This window comes from Protopterus annectens, chromosome 12.part0, assembly GCF_019279795.1.
Source record: "Protopterus annectens isolate FY-2018-M chromosome 12.part0, PAN1.0, whole genome shotgun sequence".
NCBI lineage: Eukaryota > Metazoa > Chordata > Ceratodontiformes > Protopteridae > Protopterus > Protopterus annectens.
In genome coordinates this window covers 1141012533-1141040490 of record NC_056746.1, presented here as the reverse complement: position 1 = coordinate 1141040490, position 27958 = coordinate 1141012533, and the positions used below count along the sequence as shown (strand labels likewise).

General features: G+C 43.6%; 1 protein-coding gene across 1 annotated transcript in view; it reads right to left on the bottom strand.

Annotated features, from left to right (window-relative positions):
• The window catches only part of LOC122817032 (rho GTPase-activating protein 39-like), a 1890542-nt gene that overhangs the window by 455659 nt on the left and 1406925 nt on the right, over positions 1–27958 (bottom strand). Inside the window, exon 6 of the mRNA XM_044090164.1 lies at positions 4677–4750. Coding sequence (XP_043946099.1) covers positions 4677–4750 — 74 coding nt within the window. The remainder of the gene's footprint in view (positions 1–4676; positions 4751–27958) is intronic.

Sequence of the window (27958 nt, the reverse complement as noted above, 5' to 3'; positions counted from 1 at the left end):
TAGGTTAACTCAAGTTTGTGAGTGTAGCTTTCAGTTTTAGACATCTGTTCCTATTAGGAGGATAAAACTTCAATAGTTGAAAATTTACACAGTTTTGTGTGGTAGTATTAAATTAACAGATTTTAAGGGGTGTTGGGGAGTTTGTTAATTTTTTTGTTTGAGGGATTTCAATAAAACAACATTTTTGTAAGATGTGACATAGGCTCAAATGAATATGACAAGAAATCTATTATCATACATAACTATATAAAAGTTCAACCTGCCAAACAGTGTATGCATGTAACACAAACATTGGAACTAGATATTTAATAAAAGATGTTATACATAAAAAGTTGGGAATAATAACTTTTTAATAGAATAATGATTTCTGTAATGTCTTTAAATGTCAATGGTCTCTAAATACAAAAAAGAAAGAACAGTAAACTATATGAAAAATGTAGAGTGCAAACAGCTGTTACAGGAGACACACTTGGAATGAACTGACATGTGAATTTGATAAAGAAAGGTTTTCAGGATGGTTATTCAGTGGAATATCTTAGACAAAGGAAAAGAGGAGTACTTATATTAACTGAAAGAGGAGCTCCAATAGTGATAAAAGAGGATAAAAAAGATAATGGCAGATTTGTAGTGCTAAGGGCCTACTGGCAAGGGAGGAGGATTATACTGGCATGCATTCCACCTAAAGCTGCTATAATGGAGCTTAAGAAAATTCTGGGAGAAAACCAGTTTTCAGCAAGGAATATTACTTACAGGTGGGGACTGGAATTTGATTTACAGCAGTGAAGATGCGTCTGAGGGGCCCAGAAGGAAAGGAAGGTAGATTTCTGAAGAAATTTATGATATGAAACTATTTGGCATGGAAGATGTGAATTCAGTAGTGAGGCTAGACAGCATTTACAAAGAAACAATGGGAGGATATATATATATATATATATATATATATATATATATATATATATATATATATATATATATCCCAAATATGCAATGAAATCTAGAAGATTTAGGATTTTTGCCTGGAAATGCTTACATACATATTTTTATACCCCAATTAGACTCATGAGCATTTTTCCTCATGTAGATAGCAAATGTTGGGGGTAAGATAGGGAAGAAAGAGGTAATTGGGAACATATTTTCTGGGAGTGTGGTGAATTACCGGACTTTAAGGATTCCCTGTGGGATGCACTGTTGGAAATGGTGGGTGGGCAGACTGGTGTGACGACGGAGATGATTTTTCTCAGCTGTAACACAGAATCGGATCTGCCTAGACATGGTAAGGCCTTTCTGTATCTAATTATGGTGGCTGCTAAAAAAGCAATTACTAGAAAATGGAAATCAAAACAAATGGAACTGACATCTTCAGAAAAGGGTAGGAGGAAACTATGTAAATAAATACATACAGGGGAAGAATGAGGTTTAAAAGAAGGCAGGACTTAAATGAGCTACATAATGTTTGACTGAAATGATTGGGTAGATTATAACTGATGTTTAATATTTGCAACTGGGAGTGTGTCAGTATGGTTTTGATGTAAAATGCTTGCAACTAGGATTGTGTCAGTGTAGATTGCATTCATTTATATAAATGTATGGTTGCTTATGTCATAAGTGATGGTTTAATAAAGCTGTTTCTTGTTTAAAAGAAGCAGGACTTGAATAATTTATGTAATGTTGCTTAAGTTACATGATATACACCAATACATGTGAAGTATAATGTCTGTAAACATGAATTTGTTAATACCATTGTTTGCTTTTATATAAATGTAAATTTGCGTATGTCACAAGTGATAATTCAATAAAGGTGTTTAAAAATAAAAAACAAGTAGGGATACACCACCATTACATAGCAAGGAAACCTTTCAATAAACTGTGACTTTATGTTAGGGATTGTAAAAAGCTTTTAGAAATTGCATTAGGTCTATGTACAGTGATCCAGAAGGTATGACAACTAACGGAAAGTACACCCAAAAGCTTAGCATATAGAGAAGAACTACACAATGATGCTCATTCCCACCAAATCTGTTTATCTTGGCTATGGATGTATAGTGGACATACAAAGTGTACACACCCCTGTTAAAATGTCAGGTTTTGTGATATAAAAAAAACATAAGACCACAATAAATCATTTCAAAACTTTTCCCACCTTTAATGTGGCCTATAACCTGTACAAGCAAAATCAAAAGGTGCTTCAACAAAGTATTAGTTTAAGGGTGTGCACACTCATGCAACCAGCTTATTGCATGTTTTTTATTTTTTCCCCCTAACAGATTTGTTTGTTTTTCAATTGAATTGTACAGGTTATAGGTCACATTAAAGGTGGAAACATTTTTGAAATGATTTACTGTGGTCTCGTTTTTTTATACCACAAAAACCTGGCATTTTAACAGGGGTGTACACTTTTTATATCCACTGTACTAGCAAAAGTGGTAACGGATACATTGAAATGACCACATTCTACCTGTCAAAAAAATATAAATAGAGCAGTGAGGTAGTACTGCAGATATCTGAGATATGCAACAGAGAAACAGGCCTAGAATGCAATACCAGAAGAACAATAATGATAAGAATGGGAAAAGGAGAGGGAAAATATTTAGTAATTCCAGAGAAACCAGCTACAAAATACCTAGATTTAGAAATCTGAAAAACACTGCAAAAACAACAGAAAAGAACTACAACAAGCTGGAGGAAGAAAGTGCAGTTGTGAAAGAAAAATTACCATAGAATTAGCCACAGAATTAGATGTTCTAAAAGATCACTTAAAAACTATTTGTGTTTCAATACCCCACCATTGGACAGCTTTGCAAAGCATAAGGGCACCATCCACCCACTCTGTTAGGAGCTTCAGCAGAGTTCCATGTAAAAATATGAAGCTCTAAAATCTTAGACCTTGCTTGCCACCCAAGAGAGCTAACTGCTCAGCTAGTGATCCTTCAAGGCAAAGTCCCCATTTAGGGGAAAACATTCTGCATAATTATTATTCTGAGGAAAACTTATGTTTTTCTCTGAAATTATTGGTTTTGCTGGCCAGGAAACTTGTATGTCTAGGACTGTCACAAATGTCAGGGGATTATTTTCTTACCACATAACACCTTTTTACTTTGCCAATATTCACAGACTCTCATACTCCATTTCCCATCTTCAGTGATTCTTTCTCAGCTGAATGTAAATCAAAAAGAAGGATATGAAGTAATAAGGAGAACTGGATCCAAATATGGAAAGAACTTGAGAGATCTCGAGGAAGACTAGCATAAGACATGAAGACTAGAGACAGATTAGAGGCAATACTAAAGAAGACAAGGGAGGACATGTGAAATGCAAAGCAAAACAAGATAATTGAAATGAAAAAATGGATCAACAAATTATCTGGATGGAGACCGAAAGGCCCAAAGGGGTCTGATTTATAACATACTGAACAAGAAAGGGAAGAGGAGGAGGAGGAGTGGAAGAAACTCAGATAAAGCTGGGAAGAGAAACAGGGCTGGCAAGCTTCAGATGCGAAATGTAATGAAACACGGAGGCTAGTTAATGAGACAAAAAAATCCAAACAAACAGGCAGGACATTAACTAGCGAATCCTACACAAGTGTGATCTAACCCTCTAGAAGATAAAAAATTTCAAGGGAAGGGAAAAGTAGTTGCCAGAGATGTGTGGCAAGAAATTCACAGACTATACAAGTGTTCTGGGAATGAGAAGAGATTGAAACACGTGAGAAAGAAATGGAAAAATGGGGAAGGTACTGGGAAGAAAATTCAAAAACAAATGGGCACTCAGACTGCAAGGATTACAATTGTAACAAAACAGTATAGACAGGAAATAAGGAAACACATTTCAACCATGAGTAGCTGGGTAAAAATCAATGACAGCAAACAATTTCATAGCCAAACTTTATGGCCTGAGAAGGAATCTCAGAAGGGGGGGGGGTCCTAACAGAACGGCAACAAGTAGGGGAAATGTGCATTAGAAAATCCCTTGATCAAAAATTTAGGACAGGATGACAGGAAGAGGGGAGGTGAGCAGTGTGGGAGAAGAAAGAAGGAAGCAAATAGAAAGGCAGGAACTATTTAAGTGGGTGCCCAAAAGGAGAAGGAATAGAGATGAGATGCTAAACAGAGTTGATAAGCACTTTCAAGGCAGGAGCACTAGCCCATGGACATGTACACTGAAAGATGCAAAGAGATCATTAAAGACTGGGATATGTAAAGCCAGAAGTAATAAACCTACACACACACACACACACACACATATATATATATATATATATATATATATATATATATATATATATATATATATAGATAGATAGATAGATATATGCTATTATAAACATTGCACAATTGTTTAATTATGGCACACAAAATTAATAATAAGATGTGAACAAAAACTGCTAGTTTTAAAGAAGCAGTGCCCTAGACTCCTTGAACTGTCCTTTGAAGCAAACAGACTACATCTTCATTTTCTTTACACACTTTTAGTCATAAGAAATACATACATACCCCCCACACACACACATACAAACACATGCACACACAAACTTTTTATGCATGTGACTTTTTAAACATACGTTTGTGACCATTTCCAGTTTTTACTGCACAGACCACTTACAGTTTGTACAGCATAATTCATCAGCAGAGTACGTACACTTCTTTAGAGGCGTAATGTACTAGCAAAGATATTCATACCTTCTTGCCTCCCGTGATAGCCACTTTCTGTAATTTACGGTAGCAGTACTGAGCATATGTACTTATAGGTAAGCCTAGTGAAAGAGAAACAAAAGAGTTACAGAGAAATTCAGTTATCAGCCTTGTGAAAGAGAAGAGTTATGTTCAGTTATCAGCATAACCAGAAACATCACAGGTATACTTGCATGTGAGATACAATAAAGTGCTTATGTAACTACTCACAGACTCAAGGTAAAATGATTAGCTAACAAAACTAAAGAATAAACTGTTATATGCACAGCAGGAAACAGTGTGTGCTCGTCTTACGGATTTTATCTGCTTTTTTATTTTGTATGATGCCTTAGGTTTTATGCTGCAAGTTACCTCTTTTCAACTCTGACAATATTCACAGTTCAATATCTGGAGATCCAACAGCTCCCTACAGAGTTCTCCAAATCAAAACAATCAAGTAACTGTTTTTAAAAGGTTTCTGAAAGGTTCCAAATCAGTGCTGCAGCCAATAATTAACCACTTTCAAACTGTGGAGTCTTAAATTGATTGCAAACTCAGAAACAGTAACAATAACTTTACTGTCTCATTTCCTATAAAGGAACTAACCAAAAACTACTAATAGAAAGTTAATTAGAACAAAATGCTACAAACAAAATCAAGAACTGCAAAAAACTGCCTCCACTTAACTGAAACTGTGAAAAATTAAAAGAAAAAAAATAATTGAAAAAAAAAATTCCTCCATAATTATTGTGTTGCTGTCAAGGTGAAGTATACATCAAGTAGTCTCACAGACAGCAGAGACATGGTCTATACAAGGCAATTTTAACTGTTACTCAAAATAATACACAGTCTAGTCTAGGATTAATTTAAAGGAAAAGCCCAATTAGACAATTCCCCTGTAAAGTGATCAAAGTCTTTGACTAATGAAAAAAGGTCATTACTATAAATAAAAACCATGACAACTATCCAACAGACTGTAATGGGAGTCCACTCCAGGGACCATTCTTGGACATGCTAGAGGATAAGGGTACATGTTCTTGAGGTACTTAACACAGCAAAGTAGAGAAGACCACTTGTGGTTAGCGTTATGGTTGTATGCATGTTCAAGGGAAAGAAAATCATACATGCTAACATATATTGGGAAAATAAATCCGCATAATAAGAAGTTATGTACCTACCATAACGTTCCATGTTAGTTGTCTTCTTCTCGCCTTCTTTCTTGCTGGTTGAGTTCAGAGCCGATCCTCGGCTCCGACTCAGCCATCTTCAAAAGCTTGAGAGGTGCTTACTGGCTCGAGGCCCCCCTATATCCCATGATGCCTGGCGCTAGATACCCAGATCTCGTTTGGTAAACCTAACTACAGACATAATAATAACAATTATAATAATAATAACCCAGTAAAACGTAGTAGGATGCCTGAAACTACTGGAGAGACTGATAGTGGGAAGTGGAAGCCAGAGAAGACTCAGCCAGTGATAAAAAAACATAAGAAACTCTTCTTGGTCTACTAGGATAGGGGGATGGAGGGTGGGATGCAAGAAAGAAGGCGAGAAGAAGACAACTAACATGGAACATTATGGTAGGTACATAACTTCTTAATGTTAAGTTGTCAATCTCGCCTTCATTCTTGCTGGTTGGGACAGCGTCCCTAGCACCTCAATCCTGGGTGGCTCATCAGAACAGACTCTTCAGAACAGTGGAACCAAAATCAGCTCTGCTTCTGGAGGCCACATCCAGTTTATAATGCAAAATGAAGGTATGTGGATTAGCCCATGTAGCTGCCGCACAAATAGTTTCCATTGGTAATCTGGCTTGAAAAGCCACAGAAGTAGCTAGAGCTCTGGTGGAGTGACCTTTGGGTTTAGCAGGGAGCTCTTTTTTTCTCTTAACTGATACATAAAAGTAATAGTAGAAGTCAACCATCTAGATAAGGTGACTTTTGACACCGGTAAGCCTTGTTTTCCCTCAGCGTAGGACAGAAACAACTGGTCTGATTTTCTGGTTTGCTTGGTTCTATGCAGGTAAAAGCGTAATTGTCTATGAATGTCCAACTGATGTAACTTGTATTCTGCCTTGTTGGAATAATTTGGAAAGAACACAGGGAGTTCAATGGACTGATTCAAATTATAATCAGAAGTAACCTTTGGAAGAAAGGAAGGGTTAGTCCGAAGAGAAACTCTATCTTTGTGAAAAACTAAGTAAGGAGGACGAACAAAAAGAGCCTGAAGTTCAGAAACTCTTCTAGCCGACGTAACTGCAACCAGAAGAAGGGTTTTCCAAGAAAGAAACTTCAAGGAGCAAGAAGCTGCCGGTTCAAAGAGGGGTAGTATTAGGGAAGCTAAAATCAAATTTAGATCCCACGGAGGCAGGGGATCTCTTACTGGGGGCCTGAGTAGAGTGGTCTCTTTAAGAAAGGCTTTACAAAGCTTATGGGACATGATGCTTGAATCAGATAGGCCAGTATGAAAATTTGAAATTGCAGCTAGCTGAACTCTAATCGTGGCAGAAGAGGATCCAGTTCAAAAAAGTTCTGCTAGAAATTCTAAAACAGAGTGCACAGGGGCTGAAAAAGGGTCTATGTTCTTGGTTTCTGCCCATAAGGAAAAACGTTTCCACTTACTAGCATAAGTTTTTCTAGTGGTGGACTTTTGCGAGGATAAGATGATTTCACGCACCGAATGGGAAATGTTAGGAAGCCTGGCTAATGTCGGAAGTGGAGAAACCAAGCTGTGAGCTGGAGAGAATGAAGAGATTGGTGCAGCCCGACCGAATGATGGATCAGGAGGTCTGGAATTGGGTCCAGGGCTGCTCCAGAAGGTGATGATGCAGGAAAGGGAATCAAATTTGTCGAGGCCAGTAAGGGGCAATGAGGATCATTTTACATCCCAATGTGGTAGCCTTCTGAATTAGTTTGGGAATCAGGGGAAACGGAGGGAATGCATAAAGAAGTCCCTGAGGCCAATCGTGAACTAGAGCATCTCTGGGGAAGTGTCCGAGAAGAGGGAGGAGAGAGAAGAACTTGTCGCACTTGCTGTTGAAGGGGGTGGCAAAAAGGTCGCAGCAAGGCTGACCCCATTTGCGGAAGATTTTGTCCGCCACAGTCTGATTGAGAGACCACTCGTGAGGCATGAGAATTGCTCTGCTCAGCCTGTCCGCTATAACGTTGGACTTCCCAGGGATGTGCGCTGCTATCAGAAACCGTTGGGAAGAGGTCGCCCACTGCCAAAGTCTGAGTGCTTCTCGACATAAGGGATATGACTTGGTTCCGCCCTGCTTGTTGATGTACCATACCACTGACGTATTGTCTGTCTGAATTGCAATAGTCCCGGTGGGAAGAGAGTCCTGAAGAGCTTGCAACGCTAAAAGCACGGCTCTCATCTCCAAGACATTGATATGCAGATGGTACTCGTGAGGCTGCCAGGTGCCTTGGACTGTTCTGCCCTGAAAATGCCCCCCCCCACCCGATCAGGGAGGCGTCCGTGGTCACCGTAGCTACTGGAGGAGGAAGAACAAATGGTCTGCCCTGGTGTAATGATGGGGAAACCATCCACCAAACAAGTTGGTTTTTGCATGACTGAGTGATCAATATCATGTGAGACAATGGGAGTTGCTGGAAGGACCATTACGTGAACAGCATCCACTGAAGAATCCTCATGTGAAAACGTGCAAGGGGGACTAGTATTATAGCCGCTGCCATGAGACCCAACGTTTTTAGGACGAATCTGGCCTGAATACTTTTGCATCCTAATAAGACCTGGACATGCTGTTGAATGGTTAACACTCTGTCTACTGAGAGAGTGGCTGACATGTCCTTTGTGTTTAAGTTTGCACCTATAAAGGTAATAGACTGACAACCCAAAACAAAGCAGAATCACTGTTCCGAAAATAACCAATAAGCACCAAAACCAGAACAGATCGAAGAGGGCACAAATCCTAGTCTGCAAGCTATAGTTTAATTAATACACGACTCTTCAGTCCATCAAGTAAAATGCATAAAACAACTTATCAGTCCACCAAAATTCGCATAGAAAAAATGATTAAAATGACTTTTCAGTCCACCAAAATTCACATTAACGCAATTCAGCACACTGCGTTTTCGTTTCCAAAAACTTCATCAGATGGAGAAAATGCATACCTCAAGGGGTCTCAAGACTTATTTTAAACCGCACAGTAGTCACCATTATGAAAATAATCTCCTGGTCGTCCCCTTTTAATGTAACACAAGGAAAATGAGGGGTACCTTGAGGTATGCATTTTCTCCATCTGATGAAGTTTTTGGAAACGAAAACGCAGTGTGCTGAATTGCGTTAATGTGAATTTTGGTGGACTGAAAAGTCGTTTTAATAATTTTTTCTATGCGAATTTTGGTGGACTGATAAGTTGTTTTATGCATTTTACTTGATGGACTGAAGAGTCGTGTATTAATTAAACTATAGCTTGCAGACTAGGATTTGTGCCCTCTTCGATCTGTTCTGGTTTTGGTGCTAATAGATTGACAAGGTGACAATGCAGACTTTTCAAAATTTATTGTGATGCCTAGAGTGGAGCACATTCGGATGGTGTAGTCTCTGGCTCGCAGCAGGTGATGAGGGGGGCTGGATAGCATTTTGGCCAGGGCCTGCGACTTTAAAAGCCTGCTCACCACTCTCTCCAAATCATGGTCAGATAGCCTAGATGACCGAGAAGAGTGGGATCGATGACTCCGCTCAGATTGCAATAAGGGAGACCCTGGAGCTGAGTGTATTGACTCCAAGGATGGTGACCTGGAGCGTTTTTGACTCCCTGACGGTTCCGACGGGAGGGTCGGAGCCGACTGGGAAATAGGTACTTCGACTCCAGCTGGAGCCGAAGTTGACGTAGAGATAGGTACTTCGGTTCCAGCTGGAACCGAAGTTGAAGCAGAAGCCATACCCGGTGACGGCTCCGAGCTGGGAGCCGACGGCTTCGATGGCCTAGAAGGTTTCACTGACTGAGTCTCTGCCGGTGATCCTTCAGGTTTAAGCAAACCCCTAAGGATAAGCTTATTCCTACGCTCCTGCAGGAGTCTTGGACTAAAGGCGTGACAAACCGAACAAGAGTCCTGCAGGTGTAGGGAGCCCAAGCAGCAGACACAAGAAGTGTGACCATCTGTCAGTGACATTTTCTCACAGCATGAGTCACACTTCTTGAATCCTGACACTTTAGTGTCTTTAGACATTCCTGTAAAGGAAAAGCACAATACTAATAAAGAGTACTAAGGGGAATTGATAACTAGAAAAAAACACACACAGTCCACACAAGTTACCATACCCAAACAGCACACACACACAAATAATATAAGATAGCCTAAAACTAACCTACAACTACTACAATTTTTATAGAAAGAATTTACAATGTTAAAGATAAGCCTCTAACTAAAACTGCCTACCCTAACGGAAGGGGGGAGGAAGGGGAAAACTCTCCAATAAGAAAACGAGTTTTCAAGGGGGGTTAAACACTAGGGATACCCACAACTATGAAAAAACAGTAAATATTTAACCAATAATATACAATAAACCCTAATATATAGTAATAAAGTGAAAAATATTCGACCTGAGCCAGTAAACGCAACCTCGTAGCGAAAGCGGCAAACGAGATCTGGGTATCTAGCGCCAGGCATCATGGGATATAGGGGGGCCTCGAGCCAGTAAGCAGCTCTCAAGCTTTTGAAGATGGCTGAGTCGGAGCCGAGGATCAGCTCCGAACCGAACCAGCAAGAATGAAGGTGAGATTGACAACTTAACATTGTATGTTGCGATAATATGGCCACTATCCTAACAGCTGAATGTCAGAAAAAATTAACTTTAAACACCATTCAGAATTACAGAAATTAGGTTATGAATACTAAGCTTCTCAAAAGAAAAGAGACGCATACATCAAATCAGAAGGCTTGAGTGAATGTCAATACACCATAGATTCTTTGGCACAGCTCACTCCTGGATGATAGAAGGACTATGTGCTTTCACCTAATGTACAAGATTTTTGAGATTCAAGAAGAATAAATTCTGCAAAAAAGTACAGAATGTACATGTGATTATCTCATAAACCACACAACTTCCTAGTGACCCTGACAGTACAAGCACTATGAGCTGGGAAAAAGTCAGTAAGAAATTTAATGAATATATGCATGCAGGTTTAAGTGCAAACAACTACATATGAAAATAATTCAGAATGAGAAAATAAAAAGAAGTTATGTCTTACCATAACGTTCTATCTGTGTTGTCAATCTTCACTAATCCTAGACTGTGGGCTCGGTTCTGAGCCTCAGAACAGACTCGGCCATTTATTTCAGCTCGTGGGTTCCAAACTCTCGATCTAGGCTTTACCCACAATGCTCTTCTCTAAATTACCTGAAATCGAGTTTGCCTAAAACAGTGGCAGACAAACAGCAATAAGAATAAGAGACCAGATATGTGTCCCTAACATGAAGCCAGTTCTTGAAAAATTTGATCTACTAAGAGTCTCAGCCTGGGGGAAGGAGAGGGGAGAATGTCAGGGATTAGTGAAGATTGATAACACAGATGGAAAGTCATGGTAAGACATAACTTCTTTATCTGATGATGTCAATCTTCACAGAATCCTTGACTGTGGGACAGAGTCCCTAGCTACTTGAATCGTGGGAGGTCTCATGGAAGAATATTCCTAAGCACCATCAAACTGAATGATGCCCATCCTTTAGAGACCTGATCCAGTTTGTAAAGAGTGATAAAGGTATGAGGAGAAGACCAAGTGGCTGCTGCACAAATGTCATCTAAAGAAGTTCCGGCATGAAAACTGCAGAAGTTGCCACTGCTCTAGTTGAGTAAGCTTTTACCGGGGTGTGAAAGACAGACCCCTTTTGACTGACAGATAAATGAAATACATTCTTTGAGCCATTTCGCCAGCGTAATCTCTGAGATTAGGTTACCTAAGGAAAGCGAGTAAAAGGCAACAAACAGTTGGTCAAATTTTCTGAAATCCTTTGTTCTGTGTAGATAAAATCGTACCGGTCTGTGGATGTCTAATAAATGAAGAGAACACTCCCCTTTATTGGAAAAATTAGGGGAAAAAGAACAGTAGTTGAAGTGTCTGGCTGATATTAGATTCTGAGACTACTTTCGGTAAAAATAATGGATTAGTCCTAAGGGAGACCCTGTGTTTGATAAATATTATGTAGGGTGGTTTGCAGGACAAGGCCTGAAGTTCAGATCTCTTCTGGTGGATGTATCAACCACTAAAAATATAGTTCTCCAAGTCACAAACTTTAAGTCACAAGTAGCTGATGGTTCAAAAGGAGACAAGAGTAAGGGACTGAAGAACTACTGAGAGATCCCAGGGAGGAATGGGTTCTTTAAATGGAGGTCTTAACATTAGGGCTCCCTTTAAAAAGGCTTTACAGAGTTTGTGTGACATAAGGGATGATCCATCAAACCTCATATGGAAATTAGAAATTGCAGCTGGATGGACTTTAACTGTTGAGGTGGAGGAACCAGACTGAAAGAGATTAGCTAAAAAGTCCAAAACTTTATGAATAGTGGTCGTATAAGGATCAAGTTCGTTCATAAGAGCCCAACTTGCAAATTTTTCCCATTTAATTTGATACAATTTCCTAGCTGAAGGTTTGTGATGGACCACAATGACTTGGCAGACAGGAAGAGAAAGGGAAGGATGCCTGGCAATCACAGGAATTGGAGAAGCCATGCCATGAGCTTAAGATGAAGGAGGTTCGGATGAACCATCCTCTTTGGATGAGACAGCAGATATGGAGCTGTGTCCAGCATCCATGGTTTCCGAAGAAGATGAGGCCAAAGGAAGGGAAACCAGACTTGTTGAGGCCAAAAGGGGGCAATGAGGATTACTGAGTTCTCCGACCTCTTGGCTTTCTTTAGAAACAGGGATATGTTAAGGGAAAAGCTTAAAGAAGATGGGGGGGGGCAATCGTGGAGAAGAGCGGCATCTCTGGGTGACTCCATCAGAGGGGGGATCAGGGCAAAGAAACTGCTGCACTTGTTGTTTAGGGGGGATGCAAAAAGATCACAGCAATGTTGGCTCCAGTGATGAAAAATCTCTTTCTCCACCACAGGACTGAGAGAACACTCATGAGGTAGGAGAATGGTTCTGCTCAATTTGTTCGCTATCACGTTGTAAGTCCCCGGAATGTGCGCTGCTGTGAGAAAGCAGTTAGAAGAGATTGGCGATTGCCAAACTAAGAGCTTCTTGACACAATGAGTAAGATTTGGATCCCCCTTCTTTACTGATGTACCAGACTACCAACATGTTGTCCGTCTGAATTGCTACTGTTCCTAGAGGAAGGGCATCCTGTAATGCTTGCAATGCGAACAGCACTGCCCTCATCTCTAGAACATTGATGTGCAAGTTGGCTGCCAGTTGGGACCAAGTGCCTTGGAATGTCCTTCCCAGATAATGCCCCGCCCCCATCTAGGAAGCATCCGTGGTCACTATGGCTTGGGGTTGCGGAAGGATGAATGGACGGCCTGAAAGAATCTCACTGGAATGGAGCCACCACGAAAAGTTCCTGTTTGCAGTGATTGGTAATCAAGATGTGATGAGACATTGGCTGATGTATCAGAGATCACTGGGAGGCTAGCAACCATTGTAAGATTCACATGTGATATCTTGCTAAGGGAACTAGAATGATATAGGCTGCCATCGAGCCTAATGCTTATAGGACTAACCTGGCTGGAAGACTTTTGCTCTGGATAATTAGGCTGACTTGAGATCTGATCCTTTGTAGCCACTCCAGTAGGAGTCAAGCAATTGTGTCCAACAGGACTCTGATGAATTCTAGTTGCTGTGAGGGTGGTAAATTTGACTTTTCATAATTTATTGTGATGCTTATAAATGCACAGAGATGCAGAGTGTAATCTCTTGCCCATTCTAACTGATGCCTGGTGGCAGTGGTAAGGAGCCAGTCATTGAGGTATGGAAAAACTCAAAATCCTTGAAGTCTGGGATGAGTTGCTACCACTGCCATGCATTTGGTGAACACCCTGGGGGCTGAGGTGAATCTAAAGAGCAGTGCTCTGAACTTGAAATAACTGGATCCCAGCCGGAAGTGCAGGAACCTCCTGGAGCACTGGCCCATTTTTATGTGGTAATACGTGTCCTGGAGGAGGTCTGTAGAACACATCCAATCTTCTTTTTCCATGAATGGAAGTATAGGCCTAACCAAGACCATCCAGAATTTGGTCTGCTGAACTGCCTTACTGAGCTGGCTGAGCTCCAAAATAGATCTCCAGTCCCCTGTTTTTTACACACTAAAAAAAACCTTGAGTAAAACCCAGATTATACTTGGTCTGGTGGGACTTTTTGGATGGCTGTTTTTGTCGAGTAGTTTTTGAATTTCTGTTACTGGTGCTTCCCTGTGTCTGAGTGGAACATCCAGGAGTCTTTTTTTGTAGTCTTGGACTTATAGAAAGTGGAAATGTGTAACCTCTGGATATGATACCCTGCACCCATTTGTCCGAAGTTATCAGTTGCCAGGCAGGTCGGTGCAAGGATAACTGTCCCCCGACTGCCTCCTGAGGAAGGCAATCTGGCCTCCGTTCAGGAGTGCTAGTAGAAAGTACCACAGAAGGACCGCTGGTTCTGCGGGCCACTTCCACCTCCAGGGAGGCATCTTCCATTACTTCCCACTCTGCCCAGGGGAAAGTCTTTCCCACGTGAGTCCTGGAAAAGTCCTTGGGACTTCTTATACCATAGTCTCCCACTTCTCCAGTTCCTAGAGTAAGGCCGTTGAGAAGTGGAGAAATGTAGGCCGATGGCAGAAAGAGCCTTCCCGTCTTTTTCACATCTGGCCAGAGTGTCTTTTACCTTAGGACCGAATAGAGATGATCTGTCAAATGGAGTGTTGATAAATTACACTTTAAATGGCTCCACAAAGTCACACAAGTGCATCCAGGTGTGCCTTCTAATGGCTATGCCTGAACCTGCTGCTCTCATCATCCCTCCAGCTGCATCGGCAATCAGCCTCATGGATGAGTTAGAAACTGCTTCGAGGATGGAGAGCTGAGAAGTAACTTTGTCCTGTACCCCTTCAGCTACTGGCTCCTGAGAAGGTATCCGAGAGCTCTTTGACTAGATCTCTCTGTAACCTTGTAAAGTGTGCCATGCAGTTCAAGGACGTGAGAGCAAAGGTTAATGAAGTGTAAATGCATTTCCCAAACCCATCTATAGTCCTACTTAGGAGGATGGATAGTTGGAATTTGTTCAGCAAGTCTCTTCTTATTAGCTGCCACTATCATCATGGTGTCCACGGGTATGCTTTTGGACCAATGTTGCTCTTCCTTGGGGGCATAAAGGATCCGGTTAGGTCTCTTGGAGATCTGTTCAATAGAGTTGGGCATCTTTTACACCTGCTGCGTGATGAGTTTAATGAGTTCGTCAGCAGGTGGAGAGATCCAAGAAGTTTGGGTATGAAAAGCCTCCAGGTATACCAACTCCACCGAAGAAGTTTGGAGGGAAGTCCAGCTACCCCCTCTGCTTCAGGATCTCTAGGATGTCCCCGAAAGAAACATCATTAGGGGATGACCTGGGGGAAGCTTTCCATTTATTAAAGTCAGTATAATCAGTGAAGGACTCCCCTGGAGAGTATAAGTGCTTCCTCTTGCACTTTTTCTTCGCAGGTAATTCCTCAGGGGGATGTTCTGGGGAAGTGTCCAAAGAGGAAACCACCAAAGAGGGTCTTTCCTGGGGCTTTTGTGCCCTCTGTCCTGGAGACGAGACTGATGGAAGCTCTAGTTGAGGAGAGGTAAAAGTCTGGCCCAACAGTGATGGCAGAGACTGAGACTCCCCAATGGACAAGGTCTTTTCCATGACACAAAGGCCACCCCCCCCCATAGATGGATAGGAGGCTGGAACTGAAAAAGACTCCTTCGGAACTGAGGTCCCACTCCGCACTGAAGAGGCGAGCCCCAAAACCAAAGACTGGGTTGATCCAACGAAGGCCGAGGCACCAAGGGGCATGGAAGGCTCCGAAATTAATGAAGTTGATCAATTCACCTCGGAACCGGCTAGGGAGTCTTGATCCCAGGAGGCCTCTGGTCCCGAAAGTCCGGAGAAGACAATCTGAGCCGGTTCTGTTGGAAGTGTGGGCTCTAAAGACTTAGTAGGAGTTCGAGGAGGAAGAAAGGATTGTGTCGTAACAGGGCCGGTCCCGGTGCCGACTTGGCTAGGAACTGAAGACAATTCCCTTGCCATGAGGAGCTGATCCACCAGTCTCAATGTCCGATTCCAAGAAACTCTTGGTGGATCAAATGGATGAAGTTGAAAGAGACCTAGGGGGTCTCGGATCGACAAAGGGGCTTGGTGGTCTATCCTTGAATGGATCTATAGAAGGAAAATATCTAGATCTTGGAAGAAAAATAACCTCCGACTGCTCCAGTACCGACGAGTCTCTTGGTGCCAAGGCAGTTGAAGTAGATTCTGAAGTCTTTGTAGATGCAGAATGTTTTCTGCCATTTGGTGCCAAGGAACCTGTTGACACAGAAGGCTGTTTAGAAATCTTTTTAGGTGATTCTAAAGTACTAGGAACCAAGGAAGATCGCTTCTTGGAAGATGAAGATGAAGAGGAAGATGAAAGTACAGTTGTGTACACTTACCATAAATGTAGATGTTCAAGTGTATTCACTGTTGTAGTCATCACATTTGAGTTATCCCTGCCAGGGTAGCCCTCAGTCGGCCCAAATACCAGAGGCGTAGTATTTCTGTGAAGGTTGCTGTCACCCCAGGACTGACATCAGGTCATCAGTGTTATAAATTAAGGTAGCCGACATCATTATCTCAGTTTTTCTTGCCCTGTCAGGAGCCCCTAAGAGGGAGCTACGTTATGGTGGAAGAACACCACCAGTAGAAAGTAATACCAAAAAATCCTTGTAAGGATAGAGAGAGAAATTGAAAGAGAGAGAGACAAGGGGGATGGAGGGAGGGAAACAGTACAGTTTTGTACCTACCATAAATGTAGATGTTCGAGTGCTCATACCAGCTGCAGTCATAACAGATGGGTTATCCTGCCGTCAGGCGGGTCCTCGGTCGGCCGAATTCCAAAGTCTAGGTCCGGCGTCGGTTGTCGTCACTTCTTCCCTGACGTCAGTGCGTCAGGGGTATAAAAGAGGCAGCTGATGCCATTTTCTTTAGTTTTTCTTGCCCCAGATGTCAGGTGCCCCCAGAAGGAAGGCAAACATAATGTTATGCAAAGATGCAATGTTGATAAATCAAAAACAGTAGTTGCAAGCAAATACACCATAAAAGAATACCCCAAAAAGGTTATATGAGAAGTGTTTGTCATAAGGTCTGTCCTAAGAGGGGTTGGAGGGAGGGAAACCTGGACTGCAGCTGTATGAGCACTCGAACATCTACATTTATGGTAGGTACAAAACTGTACTATGTTCATCGTGCATACAGCTGCAGTCATAACAGATGGGTAGAATCCCAAAGCTAGGTAAGGGTGGTAGGCACTAAGTGGAACTAGGAGGGGCTAGGATGCCCCTGCAGGACTGCTGTGGCAAAGCCCGCTCTAGATTTTGAGTATAGTGGGAGGTGATAGCGCTTGGAGAAAGTGTGCACTGAACTCCAGGTGGCTGCTTCCAAAATGTCCTTGGTAGGGACCCCCCTGAGGAAGGCTGCAGAGGTAGCTGTGGCTCTGGTGGAGTGGGATCTGATGCATGCAGGCACAGTTTTTCCATGAAAAGAGTAACAAAAGCGTATGCAGTGGGCTATCCATTTTGAAATTGTTTGTTTGGAAATAGCCTTTCCCTGAGCACCTACAGCATAGGACACAAAGAGTTGCTCAGATTTCCTGAATGGCTTTGTTCTGTCCAAGTAGTAACGTAGTTGTCTGTGAATGTCCAAGGAATGTAGTAGTCTTTCCCCTTTGTTTTGTGGATTAGGATAAAAGGTAAGTAAGTGGATAGTCTGATTCAAAGCTACACTGGATACTACCTTTGGCATAAAGGTAGGATTGGTTTGTAAGGAAACTCTGTCCTGATGGAAAATGATGAATGGCTGCACAGCCATGAGGGCCTGTAGCTCCGAAACCCTGCGTGCTGAGGTGATAGCCAGAAGAAAGGCTGTTTTCCATGACAAGTACTGTAACTCTGTTGAAGAAGCTGGCTCGAAGGGAGGAAGGGTCAGCTTTTCCAATACGTAGTTGAGGTCCCAAGCAGGGACTGGTGGTTTCCTTGGGGGTTTTATATTCTTTGCCCCTCTGAGGAACTGCCTTAAGAGAGGGTGAGAGAATAATGGAGGATCTGTGTTGTATTGTTCTGAAATGGCTGAAGCGTGGATCTTGATGGAGGAGAAGGAAAGTCCATTGTTTAACATCTCAGCTAGGTACTGTAAAATTTGAGGTATATTTATTACCCAAGGATTCTGTCCCTTTTCGAGATTCCAGGCATAAAAGCGTTTCCATTTGGCGGAGTAAGCCTTTCTAGTCGAAGGTCTTCTAGCCTCCAACATGACATCCTGCACCTCCTTGGAGAGGAGAAACTGTTGGGAAATCAAGGAATTCTCCATGCAGCTAGATTTAGAGTTTTGAGATGGCTGTGAAGGGTTTTGTAGTTGTGCTGGGACAACAGAAGAGGGACTAGAGGTAGGATCCATGGTGGGGAGTGTGTCAGGCTCCTCAGGAGCGGATACCAGTGTTGTCTTGGCCAGTCTGGAACGATGAGAATCATTTTCATCCTCTCTGCTCTGGCTTTTAATAGAACTTTGGGCAGCAGAGGAAGAGGCAGGAAGGCATAGACTGTCAGTGTTGCCTAACTGAAGGAATGCGCGTCCAATTTCCAGGCCTGTGGATGATAGTTCCTTGAACAAAATTTTTTCAACTGGCAATTTCTGTGGGTAGCAAAGAGATCTATGTCTGGCTGTCCCCATGCCTAAGTTATCTTTGTGAAAAGTTGAGGATGCAACTTCCATTCGTGTGGATCTGTCATATTTCTGCTTAGGTTGTCTGCCAGTGTGTTTTCCTTCCCTGGCAGGAATTGTGCCTGCAGTTGAATTTGCAATTCCTGTGCTGTGTTCCATAGGGTCATGGCTTGCCTGCACAGGGGGTATGAATGAGTTCCCCCGTTTGTTTATGTACCACATCACTGTGGTGTTGTCTGTCCTTATCAATAGCTGGCCTGGATGCAGTAGGTCTTTGAAGGTCATAATAGCCTTTTGCATGGCTAGCATTTCCTTTTGGATGATGTGGAGGCGCTTCTCTTTTCGGGTCCATTTTCCCCTGAATGCACTGATCTGTCACGTGTGCTCCCCAGGCGTAGTCTGAGGCATTTGTTGTGATGATTTGAGTTGCTGGAGGTACACAGAAAGGAAGACCTGTGTTTCTTTGGCAAGCTTGAGTCCACCACAAAAATTCCTTTTGAAGGCATGGAATGAGTGGGATAATTGTTTCCAAGCTGTGGCTGTGTTGAGACCATAAGTTTTTCAGGTACCATTGAAGTTTCCACATATGCAGCTTTGCACATGGGATTAGTAGGATGCAAGATGCCATGAATCCCAGAGCCTGCAGGATTTTCCTTGCAGTTAGCCTGGTGTAAGTTGCCATTTTTCTGAAGTATTGAGACAGTTGCCCTTGCTTGTCTGGCGTGAGGTAGGCCATCTGGGTGGTTGTATCCAAGCTGGCACCTATTTGTTGAGAGGGTATTAGTTTTGATTTCTTTTTGTTGACTGTGTATCCCAGGAAGTTCAACAGTTTTATTACAAACGCCAGGTGCTGCAATAGTATGTCCTTGCTGTCCGCTTGGATCAGGCAGTCATCCAGATATGGGTAGATTTGTATCCCTTGTAGTCTGCAGAAGGTGATTACTGATGCCAGGCATTTCGTAAACACTCTGGGCGCAGTAGATGAGCCAAAGGGCAATACAGAGAATTGGTAATGGGTTGAACCTGCAAGAAATCTGAGGTATCTTCTGCAATCTTGTCTGATAGGGACATGCAGGTATGCCTCCTTGAGGTCCAATGTTACCAGCCAAGACTCCTTGCCCAGCATGGGAAGAAGCTGCTGTAATGTGAGCATCTTGAATTTTGGCACCTGCAGATATGTGTTTAGGATGGATAGGTCTAAGATAGGTCTCCAATCTTTGTCTTTCCTCTGTACCAGGAATAGACTGGAATAAAACCCTTGACCTTGTTCTTTTGCAGGTACCTCTTGAATTGCTTTCATGTCTATGAGAGCTGAAACTTGTTTTTGTGCCTCTGCCCTTTGATTTTGTGGCAGGTTTGGCATGCCTCTCATTTTTGGAAGGGTGTGAAAGTGGAACCTGTAGCCTCTGTCTATAATGTCCAGAATCCATTTGTCTTTTGTAACAATATGCCAATTTTTTGAGAATAATGTCAATTTTCCGCCCAAAGGTGATGCCATTAAAGCTTTGCTTGGCAGGTGTAGGGGGAAGTCATTGTGTCTGTTTTCTAAAAGACTGTGATCTATCTTTTCCACCTCTTGGGGTTGCTGCTTGCCACTGTCTGGCTCTGAAGGATCCTTGAGGTTGTCCTCTGCCCCTTGGGCGCCTGTATCTGCCCCTTTGAGGTCTGTCCGTGGCTGGAAAGGACCAATTTTTTGAAGGCCAGTTTCTGCTGAAACGTGGAGGCTGTACCTGCAGGAAATCTTTCATTGTTTGCATTGATTTCGCTTTTTCCTCCATTTTCTTTAGCACCTCCTCAGCTTTAACACCAAACAATACATCTTTTTGAAGAGGTGCATCTAATAATTTAGCTTTGACATGATCTGGTAAGGTTTGCTCTTTGAGCCAAGCATGCCTACGTATAACAGACCCGTAACAGCAGCTCTACATGAGGCCTCTAAAGCATCAAAACCACACTGCAAGGTATGTTTACCCACTTGCTCTGCACCATGCAACAAATCCTGCAACTCTTTTAAATCTGGTTGTTCTGGTTGTGTCATCTTGCTTTTCAGCTGAGATATCAAAAACTGTTGATACTTTAACATATGGAACTGACAGTTTAATGCCCTCATGGTTAAAGTGGCCGAGGTGTACACCTTTTTCCCCCCACCTTTCTAAAGCTCTGGAATCTCCGAAGGTAATGGATTTTTAGCAGTAGAGGCCTTAATTCCCTTGGGACCCTGTGAAATTGTTTCTGGGTCAGCAGTATGGCTTTTATATAGGAACTGGTGAGAATCAGGAACCCGGTAATACCTGTCTGGTTTAACAGGAGCTGGAGGCAAAAAATCAGGATTAAGGCTGGCTTCTGTGTACACATCATCCAATATATCTAAAACAGGAGGGACAGCCAGAGGCCTATGCTGGGGGAGCAGAAGAAATTCCCTGAGCCTTTTCTTGGAATCTGAATAATCTTGGCCTTCCCAGTGAAAGTGTTCCCTCAATGTATGCAGGGTTTCCCCAAAAGAGAAGTCCTCATGGGGGGAGACCGAGGGAATAGACTCCTCAGCATCAGAGTCTTCGAATGGAGAATAGGCATAATCCTGGTCCTCAGATAGTTCTGAGGTAATAGAAGCTTGATCTGAGGAAGGGTAGTCTTCCTCTAATCTGGGCCTTTTGTCAGAGGGGGGATGAGAACCCCTGATAAGAGTAATCAAATCCTCAGCCATTTTAAGCATCTGTTTTTTAGGCATGGTGCCTTGAGAGGGGGTCTGAGGAACCTGTTTTTTGGTTTTCATGGCTGCTTTAGATTTAGTGAAGGCTTTAATAGAGAAGGAGGAAGGCCTGAAGACCCCTTGAGAAATGGCAGGCCTGTCTAAATTCTGAGTTTCCCCGCCAGGAGTGGCGTCGGGATCTGTAGTTGGAATGGGGGCCGAGGAGCCTGCGACCTCGGGTACTGAAGACACCGGTAATGCATTGTCATCGGTACTCAGGGGCTGCGTAGGCGCCTCGCTGAGTACCGGAGAACCGGTAGTCGGCCTTAGCGTGGTTTCAGTAGGTGGTGCGGACCTCGTGTGTCGGTCCTTATCCTTGCATTTTTTGCTCAAAACAGGAGTCGGAGTATCCGACGACATAATATAATAAAATGCTTTGCCAAAAAAGTGAAGGGCGAACTCCGCCCGATGCTTAATAGTGTGTTTGTTGAATCTAGCACAAAAACGGCAGGCCGAGACGCCGTGGTCTGGGCCTAAGCAAGGTATACAGAAAGAGTGGAAATCCTTATGCGGTATTTGCTTCCCACATGAAATGCAATTATTAACTTTGTCTGACATCGGTCTGAGGCAAGAAAAGTTTCCCCAACGGGGTACTTCGCTTTCAAGAAGACTTCGGCTGAAATACTTTCGTAAATCTCAGGAGCTGGCCGACCGGCACTTGCGAACTGCTTCTGCTTCGGGCACCGTGCGGCAAGAAAGACTGAAGAAAATGGCGTCGGCTGCCACTTTTATACCCCTGATGCACTGACGTCAGGGAAGAAGCGATGACAACCGACGCCGGACCTAGACTTTGGAATTCGGCCGACCGAGGACCCGCCAGACGGCAGGATAACCCATCTGTTATGACTGCAGCTGTATGCACGATGAACATCAGGACTGCAACACTGAATACACTCGAACATCTACATTTATGGTAAGTGTACAAAACTGTACTATGTTCTTTGTGTTTCATTGTTGCAGTCATCACATTTGTGTTGATTCCCAAAGCTGAAGAAAATGGTGTAAGCAGTCAAAAAGACTGGGGGTTGGCTAGGATACAGTGCAGAACTGCTGTGGCAAAACCTGCCTTGGATTTGGAGAAGATAGGCAGGTGATAATGCTTGGTGAAGGTATGAACAGATGTCCATATTGCAGCCGCCAGGATGTCCCTGGTGGGGACCCCTCTGAGGAAAGCTGCAGAGGTGGAGGTTGCTCTGGAGGAATGTGCCCTGACCCCCTTAGGGAGAGGTTTCTTGTGCTGTTTGTAGCAGAAATGGATGCAGTGTGCTATCCATTTGGAAATGGTTTGTTTGGATACGGTCTTGCCCTCTGCTCCTGCAGCACAGATGACTAACAATTGATCAGTCTTTCTAAATTATTTAGCCCTGTCTAGGTAGAATCTGAGCTGTCTGTGCACATGAAGACAGTGCAGAATCCTTTTCCCCTTGTTTTGTGGGTTGGGGAAAAAGGTGGGCAAATGAATGGATTGGTTGAGAGCCACACTGGACACCACTTTTGGCAAGAAGGATGGGTTAGTCCTAAGGGAGACCCTGTCAGCATGGAAAATGATGAAGGGCTCTACAGCAGTTAGTGCTTGTAGCTTGGACACACTTCTAGCTGAAGTGATGGCCAGAAGCAAGACTATCTTCCAAAAGAGGAAATAACTCTGCTGATGCTGCTGGTTCAAAGGGGGGCAGGGTGAGCTTTTCCAAAACAAAGTTAAGGTCCCAAGCTGGGGCATGTGCTCTTTTGGCTGGCCTCAAAGTTGTTAGCCCCTCTTAGGAACTGTTTGATGAGAGGGTGGGAGAAAAGAGGTGGCTCCGCGCTGAAATGAGCAGAGATGGCAGAGGCATGAATTTTAATGGAAGAGAAGAATAGACCCCTGTGTAGTAAATCAGCCAGGAAATCCAGGATGAGAGGTAGGGAGGGCTGTGCAATTCCAGCTCCCTTAGCCTGGATCCAGATGCAAAACCTTTTCCACTTGCCAGCTTGTTTGCTGAGATTGGCAGCTTGTGCAGTGGTCAGGGAACAAGCCAGGCTGCCAGATTGAGGGTCTGCAATTGGGGATGCATGAATTCTCCATTCCTATGGGTCAGGAGATGCCATGGTGGCAGTGGTGACAGGCTGCACAGCAGAGGGTACCAGTGCTGGCATGGCCAGTCTGGGGCAATCAGGATTGTCCTTGGTTTTTCCTCCCTTATTTTGAGCAGTACCCTTGTAATGAGCGGTAGAGGGGGGAATGCATAGACCGAGAGGTTGACTCATTGGAAGGATAAAGTATCCACTTTCCAGGCCTTGCTGTGAGGTTCCCTGGTGCAGAATTTGCTGAGCTGATGCTTGGAGTAGGAAGCAAAGAGGTCGACCTTCGGGGTGCCCCATTTCTGGGTTAAAAGGGTGAAAGTTCTTTGGTCTAGCTCCCACTCGTGTGGGTCCAGAAGATTTCTGCTTAAGTCGTCTGCCAGAGAGTTTAGAGAGCCTGGCAGGAATTGTGCTAACAGGTGTAGTTGCATGGCTGAGGCCGTGTGCCTAAGGGTCATGGCGAGCCTGCACAGAGGGTAAAAGTGAGTCTCTCCCTGCTTGTTGATGTACCATATCACAGTGGTGCTGTCTGTTTTGATCAGTAGAGGCCCTGGGGAGAGTAGGGGTCTGAAGGCCGTCAGAGCTTGCTAAATAGCTACCATCTCTTTTTGGTTGATGTGCAGATGTATTTGATTTGGGCTCCATTGGCCCTGAATGCACCTGCCATCCAGGTGTGCACCCCAGGCATAGTCTGATGCATCTGTGGTGAGGGTCTGGATGGTGTGGGGTTGTGAGAAGGGTAGTCCCTTGTTGTGGTAGCATGCTGCTGCCCACTAAAGAAAATCTTTCCTTAAACAAGGTATCACTGGTATAAGAGTTTCCAGGTCTTGGCAGTGTTGACACCAAAGGCTTTTTAGGTACCACTGTAGTTTCCTCATATGCAGTCTGGCGGCATATGGAATGATTAGAATGCAAGAAGCCATGAACCCCAGAGCTTACAGGATTTTCCTTGCGGATAACTGGGGTCTGGTGGCTAGCTGAGAGAAGTAAGTTTGTTTTTTCTGGAGTAAGGAATGCCATCTGGGATGCCGTGTCCAGGCTTGCTCCCAGAAATACAATCTTTTGCGTGGGTACTAGTTTGGATTTCTTTTCATTGATAGTATACCCCAGGGAGGTCAGTAGGTCGTTTACAAAGGACAGGTGCTTTAGAAGCTTTTCCTGACTGTCTGCTTGAATCTGGCAGTCGTCTAAGTATGGGTAAATTTGAATATTTCTTTGTCTGCAAAAAGCAATGGCGGGAGCCAGGCATTTTGTGAAAACTCTGGGAGCAGTGGATAAGCCAAAGGGAAGCGCAGAGAACTGAAAGTGCATAGATCCTTTCCTGAAACGTACATATTTCCTGCATGATTCCCTGACTGAGTAGGCCTCTTTTAGGTCTACGGTGGCTAACCAACCATCCTTGGAGAGCAAAGGTAGAAGTTGCTGGAGGGTGAGCATTTAGAATGTTGGTATCACCAGGAAAGAGTTTAGAATGGATAGATCGAAGATGGGGTGCCAGGTGCCCTCTTTTCTGGGTACTAGGAAAAGTCTGGAGTAGAAACCTTGGCCTACCTGCTCTGCAGGAACATGTTGTATTGCCTCATAGAGAGCAGAGAAAGGATTTGCTTTTTGGCCTCTGCCCACTGGTTTGGGGGAAGATCTGGGAACCATTTTGGGGTTGGTAGAGTGTGGAAATAAAATGTGCATCCCTGGAACACTAAACTGTAGACTCAGTGGTCATTGGTAATGGTGGCCCAGGTGCTTGCGTGGAAGGAGAGTTTTCCTCCTAGGGGCAAGAGCGGGTGGGCAGAGAGATGGGATGGAAGTGTAAAATCATTGTGAGTTCTTACCATGAGGGGTGGCTTAGCACTCCCTGGTTTTGAAGAGGAGGAACTCCATTGCTTAGATCTCTGCATTCCCTGGGGCTGCTGTCTGGGGGGGCCTGCTTCCCTGGGGTCTGGGCTGAGCTGACCTGGAGGGGGCAGGAAAGGACCAGTGTTTGGAGGGGCAATGCCTACTGAACCTCGGTGGCTGGACCTGCAAGAAGTCTTTAGCTGTCTGCATAGATTTAGCTTTTTCCTCCATCTTTTTAAGGCCTCCTCTGCCTTGGTGCCAAATAAGTTGTCTTTGTGAAGTGGTGCGTCCAATAATTTGGACTTGACATGGTCTGGCAAGGGCTGTTCCTTTAGCCAAGCATGCCTTCTAAGGAGAGAACCAGTGACTGTTGCCCTGCAAGATGCTTCTAGGGCATCACAACCACATTGTAAGATGTGCTTAGTTACTTGACTTGCAGGATGCATTACCTCTTGTAACTATATATTTTCTGTGCAAGCAGGAAAAGAAGACAGTTTTTGTTTGAGGTGTTCCAATGTATGTTGCTGATATTTCAGCATATGGAACTGACAATTTAGTGCTCTAATAGCAAGAGTTGCAGAGGGGTATACTTTTTTACCCCCATCTGTCTAATGTTCGGGAATCCCTATCTGAGGGGGTGGGATTCTTAGCAGAAGTTGCTTTAATTCCTTTAGGTCCTTGAAAGAGAAAGATAACCTCGGGGTCAGCAGTTGGATTTCTGAAAAAAAAATTGTGGGAGTCAGGGACTCTATAATACCAGTCTGGTTTCCTGGGAGCAGGAGGGAGGGTGTCAGGAGTCAAACTGGATTCCATAAAATCATCATCCACAACATCCAGGACAGGAGGAATGGCCAGAGGTCTGTACTGTGGAAGATCTAAGAATTCCCCGAGTCTTTTTTTACCTGATGGTAGTCCTGATATTCCTATTGGAAATGCTCCCTTAAGGTATGGAGGGTTTCCCCACAGGAAAAGTCCTCAGGTGGAGAGGCTGAAGGGATAGATTCCTCTGCATCAGAATCCTCATAAGCTGAGAGGGGTTGCATATCTTCATATCCAGATGCATCAGAGTCATCGGACTCCTGTTCAGATAAATCTACTGGGGACAAATCTCTTTTTCCCTTTGGAAGGGGTAGCCTGGCTTTCCCTGATAAGCATTATAAGGTCTTCCGCCATTTTAAGCATCTGTGACTGAGCCAAAGAAGTAGGTGCCTGAGATTGGGTCGTCAGTTTCTTGGGTGTGGTTCGTACCCTGGGCCTTAGAAACTCTGTAGTTTTCAAAAGAACAGTAGACGCAAAATAAGTCATCGGTCTGTGTCGAGAATTGACAGTGCGAAGTACTTCCTCAGAAGCCGGTGCATACTCAGCGGTTCTGGACTCATCCAAGGTAGAGACATCCACAGGATCCTTAGTCGATGAAGAGTCTCGCGGCATATCAGACTCCAAAAGGGTCTTGGTAACGGCCTGCAAATCCATAGAAGCGAGCTTCAGGGGCTGCAAAAGCACCTCACGGAGGACCGGAGAACTGACGACTAGCTTAACAGAATGTCGTCGGCAGTTTTGGACCTGTGCAGTCTGTCTCTGTCTTTATTTTTTCAAAAGAGCTGCTGTCGGATGTCTTACCAAAGCCATATCGGAATTCGAGGACTGAGAGCGAAAATATCTAGCTGCAGTAAGGGCCTGACGATGCACAGTTCTGGTGTTGAACAAAGCACAAAAGCGACCGCAGGGGACGTCGTGGTCTGGGCCTAAGCAAGTGACGTAGTAAGAATGAAGATCTCAGTGTGGTACTTGCTTTCCACAGGCGAGACAATTGTTAACTCTTCCTGACATCGGTTAGAGCAAGAAAAAAGGATCCCTAATGGGGTACTTAGCTTTAGAAGACTTCAACTTCAATTCGGAAATGAAAAACTCAGGTAGCGGCAGACCGGCACTCATACGAACTGCTTCTGCTTCAGGCTCTTCAGCAAGAAAGACTGATGTAATGGCGTCAGCTGCCTTAATTTATAACACTGATGACCCGACGTCAGTCCTGGGGCGATGGCAACCGATGCAGAAATACTACGCCTCTGGTATTCGGGCCGACTGAGGGCTACCCTGGCAGGGATAACCCAAATGTGATGACTGCAGCAACAGTGAAACACGAAGAACATATAGCTTCCGTCTTGGACCCAGAAACAGCCTCCTCAAAGTCACCTTTTAGCAGTCCTTTAAGAATAAGTTTATTTTTACATTCAGTGAGTGTCCTGGCGGGGAAATCGTGGCATACTGAACAATCCTCCTGCGGGTGAGCTTTACCCAGGCAATGAACACACAACACATGCCCGTCTGAGCTGGGCACTTTTCTTTCGCATTTCTTAAACCTTTTAAACGCCGAGGTGCCCTTAGCTGACTCAGCTGAGGATTTGGATTTGTCAGCCATAATAAAATAATCATACATACACTCAACCAGAAAAGAAGAAACAGAGAAAGATTTTTTAAACAGAGAAAAGGAAGGGAAATACCAGCAATGGTATTTAAGGGAATACCTAAATAGGTAAAAAGAAGTACCAACAATGGCACGGAGAAAAGAACTACCAAGAGTAGTAAAAGGAGAGTGAAGTTGACACACACACACACGTTACAAATATTAGAGAGGAGTGGGTAGAGAAAAAAGTCGCTAGAAGCTGAAGGGAGATTTATAAGAAGAAAAGAAACGATATTTCCAAAGAAAAAATTTACTGCAGTTATAACCCAAAGCTCAACAGCGTCGCGTCTAACATACAAAGTGGC